At 41.4% G+C, this 18,905-nt stretch overlaps 2 protein-coding genes across 6 annotated transcripts in view; one reads left to right on the top strand and one right to left on the bottom strand.

Moving 5' to 3' along the window:
- LGSN (lengsin, lens protein with glutamine synthetase domain) overlaps positions 1 to 18,905 on the bottom strand; it is a 383,291-nt gene that overhangs the window by 110,179 nt on the left and 254,207 nt on the right. The gene's annotated exons all lie outside the window — the stretch shown is intronic.
- PHF3 (PHD finger protein 3) overlaps positions 1 to 18,905 on the top strand; it is a 62,697-nt gene that overhangs the window by 19,723 nt on the left and 24,069 nt on the right. For 3 of the 5 annotated variants that reach the window (XM_081941751.1, XM_081941748.1, XM_081941747.1), the window contains 2 exons: positions 11,087 to 11,242; positions 11,520 to 13,302. In XM_081941751.1, the coding sequence (XP_081797877.1) occupies positions 11,107 to 11,242; positions 11,520 to 13,302 (1,919 nt within the window). In that variant the 5' untranslated portion in view covers positions 11,087 to 11,106. Of the gene's footprint in view, positions 1 to 10,736; positions 10,808 to 11,086; positions 11,243 to 11,519; positions 13,303 to 18,905 lie in introns of all 5 variants that reach the window. The other 2 variants (XM_081941750.1, XM_081941749.1) reach the window with 1 other exon arrangement.

Consider the following 18,905-nt stretch of genomic DNA (forward strand, 5'->3'; position numbering starts at 1 on the left):
TCAGCTCCTGGTAGTATAACTATACCCAATGAAAAGTTTTCCTTAAACAGCTATACATTATATTGCATTTCAAAATTATTTTTGAAACTAAGGAGACTTTCCAAAAGAAATTATTATAGGTGTGGGATTTATTTTTTAGATAAAGATGTTGAGAGGTCTTATTAAATGTGAAGGATATGCCTACTGCATGAAAAAAACTGTCTTATGTTAGATCACACCATTGGTTTATTTAACACAGTATTAACACTGATTGCCCAAGTCTCTCCAAGATTTCAAGCAGAAATTAGTCCAAGCATATGTTTTAGTCCTTCCTAGAATTCAGATACCATTTGAGAAATCAGTATCAAGAGGATTGGAAGTGAATCAGTCTGAGGGAAAAATTAATGCAAATTAGATAAAGACCAAAAGGTTTTTGGCCCTTTCTATCTAGTTCTACATGGCTTACCTTAATTGTTTGCATTTAATTTGATAGAGGATGAGTTTTTTGTTTTTTGTTTTGCTTTTCCAAGTTTTCTTCATTTAAATAACATTTTAAGTTATTTTAAATGATGTGGTTTGAGCTTTTATATTGCAATGATTTAAAATAAAAATTTATTGAATGAATTTTAACTGAATATTATAATTTCTTTTAACTGAACATTATAATTTCTTTTAACTGAACATTATAGCTTCCACTTCATAATACTTCTGTCTTTTCACTTGAAATATCATTATGGTCAGTTTTCTGGACTATGGTAATAAATAAGCTATTACCAAGTAATTTATCAGCATTATTTTGCTGTTTGTTCCCTACTAAGAATAATACTAATAAGCTAATTTAGAATCTGTGTAATGTTCATTATGAGTCATGCCTATGTTTCCTTTTCTGTAACTATTTTTCAGATAGGTGAAAATCAAACATTTTTATACTTTTTTCATCAGTTAGTACTTGCCCTTCATTTGACTGTTTCAAAATTGTTATGTGTTTGTTTTGTTGTATTACATATTCATGCATATAATATGAACTATAAATACACATCAAATAGAATGTTTACACTTTCATCCTAAAATCTTTTCACAGTAGCTAATGCAAGGTCAATAAAAGCAGGGTGTTCATTTATTGATTCAATTTATGGCCTACCTTTTCATTTAGGAGCTTAAGGCAACATAACATTATTCTTTATTTTACAACAACAACAACTCTGTGGGACAGATTGAGCTGAAAGAGAATGTCTGGCCTAAAATCACTAGTGAATTTTCCTGGGAGAGAGCAGATAGAATGTAGATCTTCCTGGTTCCAATCTAGCACTTGAACCACTATGCAACACTGATTTTCTGTTTACAGCAGGGGTGTCCAACTCAAGTCTCGGGGGCCAGATCCAGCCTGCAGGGTGCTTAGATCTGGCCTGTGGGGCCACCCTAGGAACAATGAAGGATTGACCTGTGATGCCTCTGACAGCAAAAACGGAGCTTGGGAGGGCCGTGGGTTGCCCTCCGGAGTTCTGTTTTTGCTGGCAGAGGGTTGCAAGAGGCTGCTGCAGGCAAAAACAGAGCTCAGGAGCCCGATTTCACTGGCAGAGCGCTCGGACCACCACCAATATGAGGGACATTGAGTTGGCCATGCCCCCCCGGCTCCCCAAGGTCAAATACAACCCTGATGCGGTCCTCAATGAAATCGAGTTTGACACCCCAGGTCTACAGCATTAAATAATACAATTCAGAGGCAAGGAAGGCAATGGCAGGCAATGTCTAACTTGTATCATATTTATAATTAGCAGACTAGAATGGAAGAAATTTAGGAATAGAAAAAGCAAATTGAGTTTTTTCTTTAGCATGGTCAATAGATCCAATACTTTTATCTCTACTACAACTTGAATTTCAGATTTATCATTTACATATGCAGAAATTTATAGTCTTTTTTGAATACAGTTGGTGCCTATTTAATTTCTATTTTGTTTTGCTGCCTCAATCATTTTGTTGTTTCTTTATTGTGGCATAAGAAATATATATGATATTTTAATATAACTAATTGACGCTGAATTGGCTTAAAATGATGAAGTCTGCTTTTTGGAAGATTGATTGCATTGTTTCCATTTTAAATCATTTCTATTTTAAGAAGCATTAAAATGTATATACTAATAGATGACAGCTAGTGTTATTGGTAATGCATTCTGAATAGAATGGCCTATGGTGAGAAATCAGGAGTGTCAAATTCAGTCTGTTATAACTATATAAAATATATATTACACTTACTCAAAATTGTAGTAATGTATATATATTTATACGATACTGAAAAGGTTAAACATTGGGCTTTGGAAGTTACCCATAGTTGTCCAGAAGTATTTATCCCAGGGAAGTAACTAGCTACAGTATTTATTTTAATTCCTTTTTTCGGTGTATATTTTTATGTGCATAAGGATGTGTGCATGCCTTCAATTCAGTTTTTATCTTCTGGTGACTGGACTAGTACCTTCAATTTTCTTGGCAATATTTTTGAAAGTGGCTTGTCAGTTTTTACTTACGTTGGCCATATGTGACCAATTTCATCCTATTTGAGATTTCAGATGTATGTAGCTGCAGATATTAGTGTGGGATTCAAAACTACCAGGAGTAAATCCCATGAACTCCGGGGGTGGTGGTGGTGTCACGTAAAACTTTGTATATGAAAAAGTGATATAATGTAACATCTGTATCTTACTGTTGGACAATAAAGGGAAGTTGGACTATATGTCACATCCTTTGAACATTTGATTCCTGCTTAGCAAGCAGTGACAACTATAGCTATGAGGGCCCTTGCACAAATATATCCTGTGCACTAACTATGGTTCAGTATGGTCTTACAGTCACTCATAGCCTAGTAAGCAGTTAAGGAGGTCCCTCATTTTACCATTTAACATCTCTGGTCCATAAACTGTACTGACTATCAGAAATGTTTCAAGTACAATGTAACATAAAGCCTTATATTGGTTTATCTTCAGGACTTTCTTACTCCTATCTTTTCTGTCCAACTGAAAAGTTCAGATATAGTTAGTGCACTCTTATGTTCTAGCTGTAAGGCATTGTCACCTTATGGGACCTAGGAGGTCTCCTTTGTAGTTATGTCTGCCTTATGGAACTGTGTTCTTCCAGAGACTTGAATGGTTCCGACACTGTTGGGCTTTTATAAAGTTCCAGCATGCTCTGAAATGTAACAATTAATTCTTTGGTAGTCTATCCTGATGTTTAATTTGTTTTCCTGTACACCGCTTGGAGAGTCCAAGCAATGGGTTAATTCAGTCTGCTTGCCCTTAGGACTGAGGAACTATTTTTCCTTAAGCCACACCTCCTCCTGGTGTGCTCAATCCCCCAGAATTCTTCCTCAGTCAGCCCGTTTGGACGTATTTAGTTAGAGCTCTGAGCTAAATTGATCTTTTTTTTGGCTTGGACTCTCAAATTACGTTTAAAGTTTTTCTCTACTATTCCTCCAACATCGTGAGACGTTTCTCTCTTAAATTCTGCGACTTTCTTCAGTACAATCTGCACTTGAAGGCCAGGAGGTAAGCTGGAAGGTGGTGGGGGGTGCCCCTCAGCCGATCCTTTTGGGACGGCTTCGGAGGCCTGCCGCTTGTCGTTTAAAACGGCGCGGCTGCAGCGGCGAGGTTCCTAACTCCCCAGGCCCCTCGTTTGTTATTTTTCGTCGAAGTTTTTTCGCTCCCCGGCCTGCTAGAGGACCTCTGCCGCAGGGAGGAGTGGGCGATCGTCGCCATTGCGAGGCGCGTTCGCCCCTCGCTCTCCCTTAGCCCCACGCTGTTGCGGCGGCCATTTTTAGGCGCGAAAATAGCGCGCCCAGCCATGGCCGCCATTTTGCATCAGCCTCGTTGTTCAGGAGGCCGCTGGAGGTGGCAGGGCCTAGCAAGGGTTTCTCGGGCTAGGATCGCCACCTTCGCCTTTTGTCTATTTTTGCGAGCGGCGCTGGTTCCTGTGCCATTCCAACGGTCATCATACCGGCTCAGGGAGGAGGCCTTAAGTAAGCGCAGGCCTAAAGAATTTTTCTATAGTCATTCTCCTCCCTGCTTCTCCTGCGGAGCCTTGCACCCCGGTGCAGGCCCCAATCCTACCCCTGGGCCTCCGACTGGTGTGAAACATGGGATGATTTTATAGTATTGATTCGATTAATTGTATATATGGCAATTTTAACGATCATTTCGTTTTGTTTCCCATTACAGCACCCAGTCTATATCTATCCTTCTGCCTTATCATAGCCTTGCTCCATCTTGTGTGGTCATTGACTATGGACCTGCCCAGTCCTCCCGATTCCCAAGACGCTAGGCCGAGCCTCTCGCAGGCCCCTAGCAAGGGTTCCTCCTCTTCGGGGAGTGGGGGTGCGGGCAAGAGTGGTGGGGGTAGCTCTGGGAAACAGCGTTCCAGAACCCCTTCGGTAGCTGAGGCCAAGGATGCTGAAAGGCGCCAGCGGGCCCTTGACAAGCAATTCGAGAAGGCCAGACGCCAGGCAGACAGGGTGCAGTCCCTTTCAGGAGCCCCTCCCTCCCGGGAAGATCTCCAGTCGGTCCTCGCCGAGGAGGTGGAATCCCAGGACCTATCCCCTAATAGGTCATTTGCAGAGCCGGCTTCCCCGGTCCCTTCCTGGGCCTGTGAACAGGTTCCTCCCCCTGGGGATGCTAGCATAGACGATATGCAGGGTGAGGCTTCACCCCCCCTAGTAGAGGGCTTGGATCCCGATTCTGACTCTGAGGAGTTATCGCCCCGCATGCAGGAGCTAATGGCCCGTGCCATTGCCAAGGGCATCACGGAGGCAATGAAATTTAAAAGTCCTACCGCAGCGGCCCCTAGGGGTCCCAAACCCGATCAGGCAGCTCCGCCCCCAAGCAAGCGTGCTCGCCATCCTTCCCTGGAATCCTCGGTGGTCAGCGAGGCCTCTGCCATTGAGGACCCTGACCCGGAGGTGCTAGGCCTCTCGGACGACGAGGACCTTCCCCCCGAAGCGCCCGCCTTTGCGGGTCTCTTCAAGCCCAGCCTTTTTAAATCGGTCCTTCACAAGGTCAAGGCTGCCACCAGGGTGGGGATCAAGCCCAAGCCGACCGCGCCGGCGGATGATGCCCCTCCGGCTAATCCCAATGCGGTCATGTTTGATGTGCCAGCGCCCCAGCAAGAGCTGGTTCCGGTCCCGGGGCTGTTCCTCGACTTAATCCAGCGCCAGTGGGCTCAGCCAGCCACGCAATCCTCTCCCAGTGGGGTAGATAGGAAGCTTTATACTATGGAGCCAGTGTTGGAGGACCTTCTGGCCCTTCCCACTGTCGACCCGCCCATCGCTGCGCTCACTTCCAACTCCTCGCTACCGGCCGACCTCCTGGAAGGCCTTAAGGCGGAGGACAAGAAGGCGGAAAAGGCGTGCCACAAGACCCATCTGGCGGCTGCCTGGGCCATCAGGGCCTCTTCTTCCGCTTCCTTTTTTAATAGGGCCTCTGTGATCTGGCTGCGCGAGCTCCTAAACAAGCTCCCGGCGGGAGACATCCGTCTCCACCAGGACGTGTCAAAAATAATCGCGGCCTCCCAGTATGCCGCTGACGCGTCCCTCAATGCCACCAAATTTGCCTCCAGGGCCCTCGGTTCTAACATAACTTCCCGTCGACTGATCTGGCTCCGACATTGGCAAGCGGACCAGAAAAACAAATGGAAACTGGCTTCCGCCCCTTTTAAGGGGTCCAAATTGTTTGGCGAGTCCCTGGATCCTCTCCTCATTGAGTCCAAGGACAAGAGGAAGATCCTACCCTCTTTAAATAAAAAGCAGGAACGTAAGGCCGCTCCCTACTCTAGGAGGCAGTCCTTTCGTGCCTCCGAGCCTTCCACCTCTGCCTCTTCCTTCTCTCCCTCTAATAGGTCCTTCGGCCAGCAGGGCGACAGGTCCCAAGACAGAGCGCCTTTTCGGGACAGAGGCAGGCAGCAGTTCGGCTTCCGCAAGTATAACCGCGGTGGGGCCTCCAACAGGCCGTTCCGTAAGTCAAAGTGACTGCCAGGGCTTGGCGCCCATCGGGGGTCGCCTCCAGCTGTTCGCCTCTCATTGGGCCCAGAACACCGAGGATGCTTGGGTTCTGCAGACAGTCAGGGAAGGCCTCTCCCTAGAATTCCTGTCCCTTCCCCCTCGGACCTTCATCCGGTGCCCTGTCCCGTCCTGCCCCCAGAAGAGGCAGCGTATGGACCAGGAAGTCCGTCATCTCCTGGACATCAGGGCCGTGGAACCAGTTCCCCAAGGCGAAGAGGGGAGGGGGTTTTACTCCATCCTCTTCCTGGTACCAAAGAACTCGGGGGGGTGGAGAGCCATCTTGGACCTCAAGAACCTCAACAGGCATATCGCCTACCGGAGGTTCAAGATGCAGTCTCTGCAGTCCATTCTGGCGGGGATTCGACAGGGAGATCTTCTCACATCTATAGATCTCAAAGAGGCATATCTCCACATCCCCATCCGTCCTCAGCACAGGAAGTTCCTGCGCTTCTTTTATGCGGGTCGCCACTTCCAGTACAAAGCTCTTCCATTCGGCCTCTCGTCCGCTCCTCGGACGTTTACCAAAGTGCTGGCGGTAGTGGCGGCTCAGCTAAGACGCAGGCCCATAAGGCTCCAGTGCTACCTGGACGACATCCTGATCCAGTCGTCGTCCAGGCAGCAGGCCCTTCGGGATCTCCAAACCACTATGAGATCCCTCAGAAACCACGGCTTCTCTCTAAATATAGAGAAGAGCCATCTCACCCCAACCAACAGACTTGTACACCTGGGGGCGGTGATAGATACCAACTTGTGCAGGGTTTTCCTTTCCCGAGACAGGTTGACCGGTCTAAGGTCCATGACCCACAAGGTGTTGAGCTTGAGGCAGGCTCCAGTGGTCCTTCTGTCGCAGCTGCTGGGAAAAATGATCTCCTGCATTTCCATCGTGCCGTGGGCCCGCCTGCATTCCAGGTCTCTCCAGTGGCTGCTGCTGCCGCACCAGAGGGCATCCAGGAGCAACTCTACCAGGCCGATTCGAGTTCCCCCGGACGTGAAGAGGTCTCTCCGCTGGTGGGTGTCTCCGGCCATCCTCAAGGGCCACCTATTCAAGGAACCCGAGAGGTTGATCATCACCACAGACGCCAGCCTCTCCGGCTGGGGAGCTCACATGGGGTCCCTGGTTGTTCAGGGCAAGTGGTCCCAAGTGGAATCCAGCTACAGCATCAACCTGCTGGAACTGAGAGCTGCTCGCCTGGCCCTGCGCCATTTCAGCCGGCCCATCCATCGCCAACATGTGCTTCTGATGACGGACAATGTGGCCACCAAGGCCCACATCAACCGCCAGGGCGGCACCAGATCCAGAGCACTGATGAGAGAGGCGGAGTCCCTGGGACGCTGGGCGGAGCGCCATCTGGAATCCCTTCGCTCCGACCATATCTCCGGAGTGGACAACACACAGGCCGACTGGCTGAGCAGGACGACCATAGATCCTGCGGAGTGGAAACTGGACCCTCGCCTGTTCCACCAGATGTCCGACAGATTCGGGACTCCGGCCGTAGACCTGTTTGCGTCCAGGGACAACAAGCAGCTCGACCGCTTCTACTCCCGGTTCTTCACCCCGGGGGCGGAGGGGACAGACGCACTGCGTTGCAAGTGGCCCCGCGAGCTACTGTATGCCTTCCCTCCCCTGCCTCTCCTTCCTCAATTCATCTCCAAAGTCATCGCAGAGGGAGCAGAGGTCCTCCTCGTGGCCCCGCATTGGCCCCGCAGGTCGTGGTTTGCCGACCTTGTCCACCTGTCGGTGTCTCCTCCGTGGCGCATTCCTCCGGACCAGATCTCCCTCAGCCAGGGGGCCGTGATTCACCCAGAGCCCCAGTGGCTCCAGTTGGCCGTCTGGCACTTGAGGGGGACCAACTAAAAGACCAAGGCCTGTCGGAGGAGGTAGTGAACACCATTCAGGCGGCTAGACGCCCTTCAACCACTAGGATTTATGATGCGTCCTGGGCCGCCTTCGCCAAGTGGTGTGAGGAACTGCTCATCGAGCCGACGACCGCGCCTGTTCCCAGAGTGCTTGACTTCCTTCAAGCGGGACTCAACAAGGGCCTGGCCCCGAACACCCTTCGACGCCAAGTGGCGGCTTTGTCTACTGTCTGGTCGGGCGACCGCCTTTTGCCTCTCAGCAAAATCCCGAAGGTGCGTCTTTCCTCAAGGGTGCTTCTAACCTTCGCCCTCCCACCGTTCATCGCTATCCTACTTGGCAGCTGTCCGTGGTCCTGCGGGCCCTCTCTGGCCCTCCATTCGAGCCTTTACGCACTACTTCTCTTCGATTCCTGACGCTGAAGACGGCCTTCTTGATTGCCATCACGTCAGCTCGCCGGATTTCGGAGCTGGCGGCTCTCTCTGTTCGCCAGGATCTGTGCGTCATCCACCCTGACAGGGTCATTTTGAGGCTGGACCCGACCTTTACCCCCAAAGTAAACTCATGGTTCCATAGGGCGCAAGACATTGTGTTGCCAAATTTTTGTCCTCATCCGTCGCATCCCAGAGAGCGATCCTGGCACAATCTTGATGTCAGGAGGGCCCTGAAGGTCTACATCGCTCGTACTGCGGAATTCAGGAAGTCAGAGGCTCTTTTCCTCTCCTTCCAGCCCGGTTCCCTAGGGAAGAAGGTCACTTCCTCCACAATTGGCAGGTGGCTTCGCGCTTGCATTGCGACTGCCTATGAAAGTCAATCCAAGGCCGTCCCGCGCGGCATCACTGCACACTCCACACGAAGTGCTGCTACTTCAGCGGCCTGGGCCACCCAGGCCTCGATCCTGGACATCTGCAGGGCCGCTACGTGGTCCTCTCCTTCTCCATTTGTGCGACACTATAAACTGGACATTTTCGCCTCGGCTGAGGCGTCTTTCGGCAGGCGTGTGCTCCAGGCGGTTGTGTCAGAGACCGAATCCCGGGAGCCTTCTTCTGCCCACCCAGATGGACAATAACTTTGGTATGTCCCATTGCTTGGACTCTCCAAGCGGTGTACAGGAAAATGACCATTGGCTTACCTGAAGGGTCCTTTTCTGTACACCGCGGGAGAGTCCAACCCACCCTGGCTCTCAAGGCCGGGATTCGGGTTCCTCGTGTCAACAGTACATCATCTTGGACGCTTCGCTCCGTCCGCACGAACTGACTCCTTCAAAGAATTCTGGGGGATTGAGCACACCAGGAGGAGGTGTGGCTTAAGGAAAAATAGTTCCTCAGTCCTAAGGGCAAGCAGACTGAATTAACCCATTGCTTGGACTCTCCCGCGGTGTACAGAAAAGGACCCTTCAGGTAAGCCAATGGTCATTTCGTTGGATATCCTCTCTGATGTATAGTGACATAGCGTTATGTATTTATTATTTCTTTTGCTTTTATTATTGTTTTCACTTAGAGTTACTTTGGTAATGGAGACAACGTATAAATCAATCCTCATCCGAAGACATGTTCCTTAGTAGGGCCTTGGCAATTATTTGATTTTAAAAAATCAAAACAATTTATAAAACAAATTTTAATTTACTCTTGTTAAACTATATTTTATTGTTTTGTTGTTAGCTTTTTAATCATACTGTATCTTATTGATAGCTATTATTGCTTTTTGTACATTTCTCTAATTTCCCTTGAAATCCATATCGTATAATGTTAGGTAGATTTGTAATTGTTAGGAAACTAGTGATAGATGCTCACTGGTGTCTTTTCATCAGACTAGGTGGAAGTTTGGAATGGGGTGCATTAGGGTTAACTTTAGGATCCTGTTATATTTTAATTTCTCATTATTGCCTCTCATAAGAAGATGGAGAGAATCCTTATATTGCCAGATGAAACAAACCGTGGGTGTGATAATTATGGTAATTGAATTTTAATAGGGTTACTATGAAAGGCTACATTTTTGGCCTGTCGTTAACTAAGATTTATAAGTAGCAATAGAAATAATCCAAGGCTATTGTAACTAATAACAAGAAGAGCAAGCTACTTTTATTATAAATCTTAAAGCAGAGCCTGGACAACTATCTGCCATGAGTTGGGCTATGCAAGTTCTTTGAAAGAAATATATGCACAGCCTTTTTGTCAGGAACAACTTACAAAGCAGCCATGGCAGCATACTTTAATAATTCAAAAAGTGAGCTTCACCTCCACTCCTGTGTACTGAGTCACCCTTTTTCAAAGTCATTGCACAGCCTTGGAAGAAAATACTCTCTTTTTTGCTAATATTTATTTTATATATTTAATAATGTACATTTTAAATTCTTCTTGGTTAGTATTAAAATAATTTCTGTATCAGTGACAGAGACAGTAAATCTCTAAATTGAATCAACACCCATTATCAGAAAGTTGGAATGAAAGGAAACTGAGTTTTGTAATGGAAAATCAATGTAATTCCTATTTTCTGAACATAGACATTTCTAGTAGGTTTTCATTTATTGAATGTGTTCTGCAACATCTCATAAAATAAGTAAATTAATATATAGATACATACCTGCACACACTATTTTAATATACAGTAACAAATTCTAAGGAGAATGTTTGCATGGAAATAAATCTCATTGTGTTTAATGAGATGTACATCAAATTGCAACCTTATGCTGTAGCCCTTAGATTTTGGCTAGATGTTTAGCAGGTGAAACATTTATTAATAGTTGCCAGACTATCATGTTCTACATTTAGCATCTACAAAGAAACTATTAAAATTATATAGATAAAGGAAATTGTCACTTTTGGATCAGCTCTTTCCATTATTAAATTCTCTTTCTCTTAGGTGGGAAGGGACAGTGAGGGGACAGCTGATCCTTTAAGGACTGAGAACTTCCTGTGGCAAATCAATAAAATGTGAGTCCACTAAAAATGGCTATGACTCTTTCTCAAGGACCATGTATAAGAAATAATACTGCTCTGGATGACCACTTGTTTTATCTGCTTTGTGGGAAACTTGTACATCTCATTTCCTACACATGCATTTAATCTTATTTATCTCTTTCTTCTCCCCTCCCCATCCTACCCCTTCCCCATTGCCATTGCTTTCTTTATGTTTCACACCTTTCATGACATTTTAGACGTAATAAAAATTCTTTTTAAGATTTAGGATTTTTTTCTTCATTTTTTTTTTAGCTGTCGGACTAGATGATATTATGGATGACAGAGTTAAGGAAACTGCTCAGAGTACCATTGATGAAGATGATCTGTCGCCCAACAGGAAATTGAGGGACCAAATGGATGGAACTTCAACCAAATCGCCAAGAAAGTCTCCACGTTTAATGAACCAAGGTAGTTTTTTAAAAATAAAAATACACATTAATAGCTATGCATTTTGTAGAGTTCCTGTTTCCGTGATCAAACATAACTTAGTGCTTGCTTGAAATAAATGTGTTTACAATTTGATGAATAGAGCAATCTATAATCCACTTACCTGAATAGACGTTGAGGATAAGCTTACTAACTTTTGTGTTTATTGTATTAAATTTTACATATAAGTCCACCTGTTTTTAGTATATATTGTGTTTTTATTGGTATAAATAACACCCAATATATTTTTTTTAAATAGAGCCAGTCCGAAGTCTGCGGCAGAGCACACTAGCTAAACGTTCAAATTCTTCATCTTCTGTTCCCCCGAAGAAAACTGTGAAGTCTGGACCTGCCCAGAAGGGAGGACTGAAACAACACGATAAAGGACAGGCTAAACAGGATAATAATGACAGTAATGCACCAGAGGAGTTAAAAAATATTGAGCCATGTAACGACAGTTCCCAATTGGAAGAAACAAAAGAAATCCCACCATCATCTTCAGGCAATTCAGAATGGGTTCCGTCTTGTGCAGAATCAGAAAGCACTGAAGCAGATAACGAGCATGAAATTCCCACTGAGCCAAAAGTCAAAGTATGTCATGAAACAGGAAATTCTTCTAATTTGCCAGATTCTATGGAAAATGGAGCACAGGCTGTTACAGAAAATTATGGTGCTACCATTGGAACAGAGTCAGCGTCATCTGCTTTTGCGGAGGCAGATAAAGTAACACATAGCAATAGCTTGAAAGATGAAGGTGATGAAGTTATGAAATACACGTCTGAAATATCTTCATCAGAAAAGGCAAACCATAAGACTGAGGAAGAAAAGAATAGAACTGAAATAGAAGATCAAAACAAGGAAACTGGGATGAGTGATACTCTGCTTATTTCCAAAACTTGTGAAAATGCAAGTGAAATTCAGGAAGAACTTATAGTTCAGTCTAATTCTGTTGCTGAATGCAACTTAGGTTTCAAGGCTAGTGATGACATTGCTCATAATGCTAACTTGCAAAAAGAAGACAAGCAAGAACGTTCAGGTAACTTGGTAAAGGCTGATTTGAAAGACGATCTTCCTTTAAATAGCATGGAATTTGAACAGACTGATTTAAAAGAGGATGGTACAAATTCTATCAAATTAGAAACGAGTACTTTGGAAGATAATATTATTCAAGTCATTCCAACCGAAACAGTATATCAAGAGCCTGATGTAAAAATGGGAGAGCCTGAGTTTTCAGGATTGCAGGAAGATGGCCAATCTGGTGTTCCATTAAAATATCTAAAAAAGACGTCCAAAAATACCAAGACTAAACAAAATAAAACTATGGTCACACAACAGAGATTGGCTACTTTAGGCCAAGACACACACAGTAAAATGCATGTTCTTCCAAGTCCTCGTAGTCAATCTTCACTAAGTCTGAAACGTCATATGGAGGAGCAAGGAAACATTCAGCATTGTCAGAAAATAATTAAAGTTAAGAAACAATATTCAGATAAAGATATAAGATTTCAGAGCTGTGACTCTGGAATACCTCTAAAGAAGCAAATCCATGAGGTAGGGAGAAATATTCCCCGGGGTCAAATACCAGTTCAGGTACGGAAGATAACGACGGAAAAAATAAATGACAGATCTATCAGCCATCATGCTGGTTCTAAAGAAGGTTTACATTTAGTGTTGGGAACAGCTAATTCTAAACAAGGGCAGTTGCCACAACAGAGTCCAAAGCAGCCACCGAAATATCACCTTAAAACAAATAATAGCATTAAGGAAGAAGGAGGGAAAAAAGATTCCATGTCATTACTTGTGGATTATTTAAAAGATGATGAAAGGGAGAAAATGAAAGTTAGAAAGTTAGAAAAGAACCTTCAGCCTCGACAGAGAAGAAGCAGTAAAAGTCTTTCAGTTGATGAACCACCACTGTTTATCCCAGATAATATTTCTACTGTAAAACGAGAGAGCACAGAACTCCTGTCTCCCAGTGAAAACAAAAGTATCTGGATGCCTAGTAAGCAGTGTGGATTTTGCAGAAAGCCACATGGCAACAGGTGTGTGCTTTAAACACGTTGATTTTACAAACAAAAATTTTAATCGGCATCTCATATTTTAGAGCAGGGGTAGGTGAATTTCTTCTGATGGGGATGGGTGGACCCCTTTAATTTTTTTAAAATCTGAATGTTTCACATTGATTGTGGCCGGTTAAGTCATCATAGGACAGGATCAATATTTTTGGCTGGGGGGGGGGGGGGCAGGAGAATTAGAGGTTGATGAAATGGGACAAACGTGTTGTAGTAGTAGACACTGAAAGGGCTGCAGATGATTAAGAGATTTCCAGAGAGATCTTTTGCAGTCACACATTATCCATTCTGGTCCCAATTTTAGGTTTTTGACTATCTTTTTCAAATTAAAACATAAAAAATAGGATCAGATTAATCAATTTTTAACCTAAAATCTAAAATTGTTGAAGTAAGTCAGAATGTCCTTCAGCTACACTAAGGGAGTGAAGGAAGATGAAAGAAGAAGAAGAAGATAATGAAGAAGAAGCAAAAGAAGAAATAGATACAAGAAAATACCCATATATTCTGGTTGTTTGCAAAAAGAAAAAAGCTTGTTTAAATGATTTGAAAATCAGAACACTTTTGGGAATGAACAATTTAATGTACCAGGCTATTCTGCATAACAGCTTTTTCAATTCGGGCTGTTCTAGATATTGTGCACAATGATTCTATTACATTTCATGCTATATAGTTAATTATAGAATTATAGAATAGAATATATTTTCTAATTATAGAATATAGAAACATTAGGAGTTATAGTTTGAAACACCTAGGAACTAGGAATGTATAGCATCTGAAATATTATTTTCCTGGCCCTATTGCTAATTAATGCAAATATTTGATACAAATTTCACATATTGTATTATCAGACAGTACTGTATAAATATAGTTTTATTTGAAAATTATAGATACTTATCCAGTATTTTCCACTAATAGAACTGTTGAAGAGAGCAGTCTTTTCGAACTATTGTTAATTAATGCATCTCATATCACTACTGGCACCTAACACCTATTGAATGCATCATACAGCTGGAACGGGCTGTCTAGGCCATTAAGTGCAACTTCTCTCCATTGTATCAAACAAAATCAACATATGTGACAGGCTAGCTTCTGCTTGAAGATATCCTGTAAAAGAAAGCCTAGCCCTTGCCTTTATAATTGATTCCATTATCAAATTGCTGTTATTGTTAGAAATATTTTTTTCTGATGTTCAGTTGGAACCTGACTCTCTGTTAACTTAAAGCCATGATTTCTGGACTCAGAAAGAACAGGTTTGGGCCTTTTGTGCACAAACCTCTCAAGTATGTGTTGAATGTTGCTATATCTTCTTTTCTCAATTTCAAACATGCCCAGCTCCTTCAATATTTTTTTCCCATAGGTTTAATTTCTAGTCACCAGGTAATTTTATTGAATCGTTCTTTGAATCCTCTGTAGAGTATAAATGCCCACAATTAGAATATTGAAGATGAAGACTTAAGCAAAGCAAGATTGATTAATTATTTCTTTTTATACTTCGGAAATTGTGTTGATGTAGGCTAAGATGGTGTTAGCTTTCTGTGCAGCCATATTATACTGTTGACTGATAATTGGTTTGTAATCAGTTGTTTCTATGATCCTTTTATTAAGCTAGGTTTCCACCATCCCCATCCAAATTTTGTTTTATTTCAGAAGCCACTAATATTTATTAAAACAATAACGACTAATTAGAATGAGTTCAATTGATATTAAAAGAAGACATTTGCAATAATGACTTCAGTATGGGTGGAGGGCAGAGGTGGTATTCAGCAGTTTCAGACCAGTTCTGGTAGTGGAAATTTTGAGTAGTTCGGAGTACCGGTAAATACCACCTCTGACTGCCCCCATCCCCATCTATTCTCTGCCTCCCGAGTACCAGCTGATTGGGAGGGAATGGGGATTTTGCAGTATCCTTCCCCTGCCATACTCACAAGCCATGCCCACCAAGCCAAGCCTTGCCCACCAAGCCACACCTACCAAATCGCTAGTAGAAAATTTCGAATCCCACCACTGATGGAGGGATTAATATTTTGTTATCTTGTAGAAATTGTAAATTAACAATAATATAAAGTTACAATTATTACCTATGTAATAAAAAAGATAGTGCTATTTGCATTGATAGACTCCAAATAGTACACCTCTCTTGGTAGAATCAATTTTCTTGGTTTCTTTCTCCCATACACCTAGTTTCCCTACATTTCTCAGAAGGACAACATTACTCTGCAAGCCTCATACTTAGTTTTACCCACAGTTCGCCCTAGATGCACACATTTTAAAGTAGATATCAATGAATCTAGATTCTGATCCATTCAATAGGATAGCGGAAGTTGATCTTTCCTTTTATTATGCCTTATAGTTGTTATGGAAAAAGCTTTCACAGTAATTTTGGAGATTCTTTGTGGCTATGTAACAACCATTTCAATTCTATTTGCCCCACACTGCATGAATCTAAATTTAAATCTAATTCACACCTATTTTAAATTAAGTATGTTTATGTATTGGACTCATTCTATATAGTTTACATATGTATGTTTAATATAGTTTAGTTATGACAAAAAATTGAACGGTACATATCTTCTACTGGTTTAACTGAAATTAAAGTGAAAATGACTTAGATTGCAAACAGTTCTAGATTTGCATCACATATAACTAACTATACATATATGGAATTGGGTTTTCATTTTGTTTCCATCATACTATAGTGTGTTTCACATGTGATGTCAAGACATGATTTGGATTTATTACTTTTTATTTATCATAAACTAATCCATTATGGCTTAGTATTTATCTATAAAATAATCAAATGTCTAGTATTCATCTCTCTATCTTTACTGATTTATTTACAGGTAGTCCTTGACTTACAAACATTCATTTAGTGACTTTTTGAAGTTACAACGGCACTAAAAAAAGTGACTTATGACTGCTTTTCACACAATCATTGCAATATCGCCCTGGCATGTGATCAAAATTTAGATGCTTGGCAATTGACTCATACCTATGATGGTTGCAGTGTCCCGGCTTCATGTGATTGGTATTTTGATCTTCTGACAAGCAAAGTCAAAGGGGAAACCAGATTTCTTTAACAACCATGTTACCAACTTAACAACTGCAGTGGTTCACTTAACAATTGTGGCAAGAAAAGTTGTAAAATGGGCCAAAACGTACTTAACTGTCTTGCTTAGCAACATAACTTTTGGGCTGAATAAATCAAGGACTACCTTTATTTACATTCATTTCCATTATGACAATTTATTTTTTATTATTTATTTGATTTCTATTCTGTAACTATAAGTGACAATAATTGTTATATCTGCATCATTCTTTAAATCATTTTAATGTATTTCTGTAAGCAATTTAACATTCTCAGAAATAAATAAAATACTAATATTTAAAGACCTCATTAAGCTGAGATCTAATAATTGCAAATTACTTTGTAGGAAAATTAAACTACATTAAAGAGTTTTTCCTATTTACTTAAGTGTTGGAAAATGCTCCTTGGTTAGAAACATTGGACTTTATTATATAGCAATGTGTGTTGATTTTCTTCATTAAAATAATGACTGTTTTAACAAAGAAGCTAATGGTGTTTTGGAGAGAAAAAAAACTTTCAGATGAGAGCCATGGATTTTTTTGTACCATTTTATAAAGCATTGAAAAATTCATATTAAGTTTTTTTAAGTGTCTTGCTTGTTACTCTGCTTTGTTTTTAAACTTGGAGATGAGACATTTTAATCTACAAACCATTCTCTAGTAAATATGAGTATTAATGAAGCTGAATTCCCCTTTTAATCATTAGTTCAATATGTATGAGTCAAAGATGGATTAGGTCAGCCAATAACATCTTTGCTATGAGATCAGGAGCAAGGTCTTGCTACTCTTTAATTGCACCATTTAATTGTAGTAAGATATACCTGAGACATTCTTTAAAATTGTATTTCTGATTTGGATTCAGATTTCTCTTATCCGGCCCTTATCTTTTCTGAGGCTCTTCCTTCGTCAAGATTATTCTTGCTACCTATTAAATGCAGCTCTAACTCAAACATGTTTAAAAAGTTTTCATTGGTGGAATAGCTTATTTAAAGACACTTGATGCTTGTCACATTGTGTTTATGTATGTATATATGTGTGTGTGTGTGTGTGTCTATGTATGTGTGTGTGTATATATATTTTTACTACATGTGAAGTGCTACATGCCTGTACAAAAAATAAAATGGAATGAACTGATTGACAGACACAATAGTATGTCTTGTGCTACGACTTTCCTAAACAACTGGCTTGATTGCTTTTGCAAAACAACCTTAAACTGTATTTACAATAAAGTGAATTTGGACTCGTGTATTCTTCATTATTTTCTAATTTTGTTTGTTTTAATGCTACCTTCCAGAAGGAGACTCTGACTTACCCAACAGAAAGCTTTGCTTTATCTATATTAAAGTTATATTTTGATTTTTGTTTTTTGAAAAAGATAGTCTAAATCACATTGGAATATTTTAGTAGATTCCTCTGAGTAGTGGAATCCACTTGTAGCAGTGAGATTCCTGTGGAAATGAGTTGTCCGTATCTTAACACAATTATTATTTTAAGTATGCTTACAACAGATGTTCCTGCTTACAGTAACTTGTTGCATACAGAACTATAAGGTAGAATTTTAGAATACAAAAATATGTGATTAGAGCTTTTATGGATTGTATAGGTTGTATTTCAAGATAGTTGAATCTGCTAAATATCACCAATTACTATCTTAAAATATTTCTTTTCTTTCTGTTGCAGCTGTGTATCCACTCCAACCTTACAACATGGTTAATGCAATTGGACATCAAACTAAGAAGCAATCTACATCCAGAGTTTTAGTGTTAGTGGGCCAACATGTTGAATGCTACTACAAAACCTGTCATAGAAGAATGCTTTGTTACCAGCTCTTCCTGAATGACAGTTTTTTAGAAAGTCTTCCTATCCACCACAATTATCTCACACTATTAGCTGCTCATTTCTATTATTAGTTCTGCTCTTATTTCAATGTCAGTACTAAAAAGTAATAAACTAGTGGCCAAAGTTTAGTTTCTTTAAAAAAGGGAACCTAAATTTATTGGAAAATGGCTACTTAATAGCTTATTAAGAATTTTTCTTCCCCACTATTACTAAAAAAAGGTTTTAATAAAAATTGTAATGTGGTTTAGAAATATAATATACAAAAAATCAAATTATTAAAATTTCCATGCCTTCCACCCACATTTTATTGTTGGGAAATGTACTCTTTCTTTCTGCCAATTTCTGTGATACACTTGGTAGGATTAGTGAAATCAGGATAGAATAAGCAGGAATCCTGCCTTTATTTGGAACCCTATAGTATTTTGGTAAAATACTAGTAAGAACTAAATTAGCTTAAATTGTTTACATAGTGAAATATATAGCCATTATATTCTATTGAATATAGTCGATTAAATCTAATTCTAGTGCAAGTTAATACAATGTTCAATTTTTCATTCCCAGTTTGGATCTTTTTGCAGTAAATTAAGCATCAACTGTTATGCTTACTGAATCATTACTCAGTCCTTATCAGTTATATCCAGATTTCATTA

This window comes from Natrix helvetica, assembly GCF_964273705.1.
Source record: "Natrix helvetica genome assembly, chromosome: 2".
NCBI classification, from domain to species: Eukaryota; Metazoa; Chordata; class Lepidosauria; order Squamata; family Natricidae; genus Natrix; species Natrix helvetica.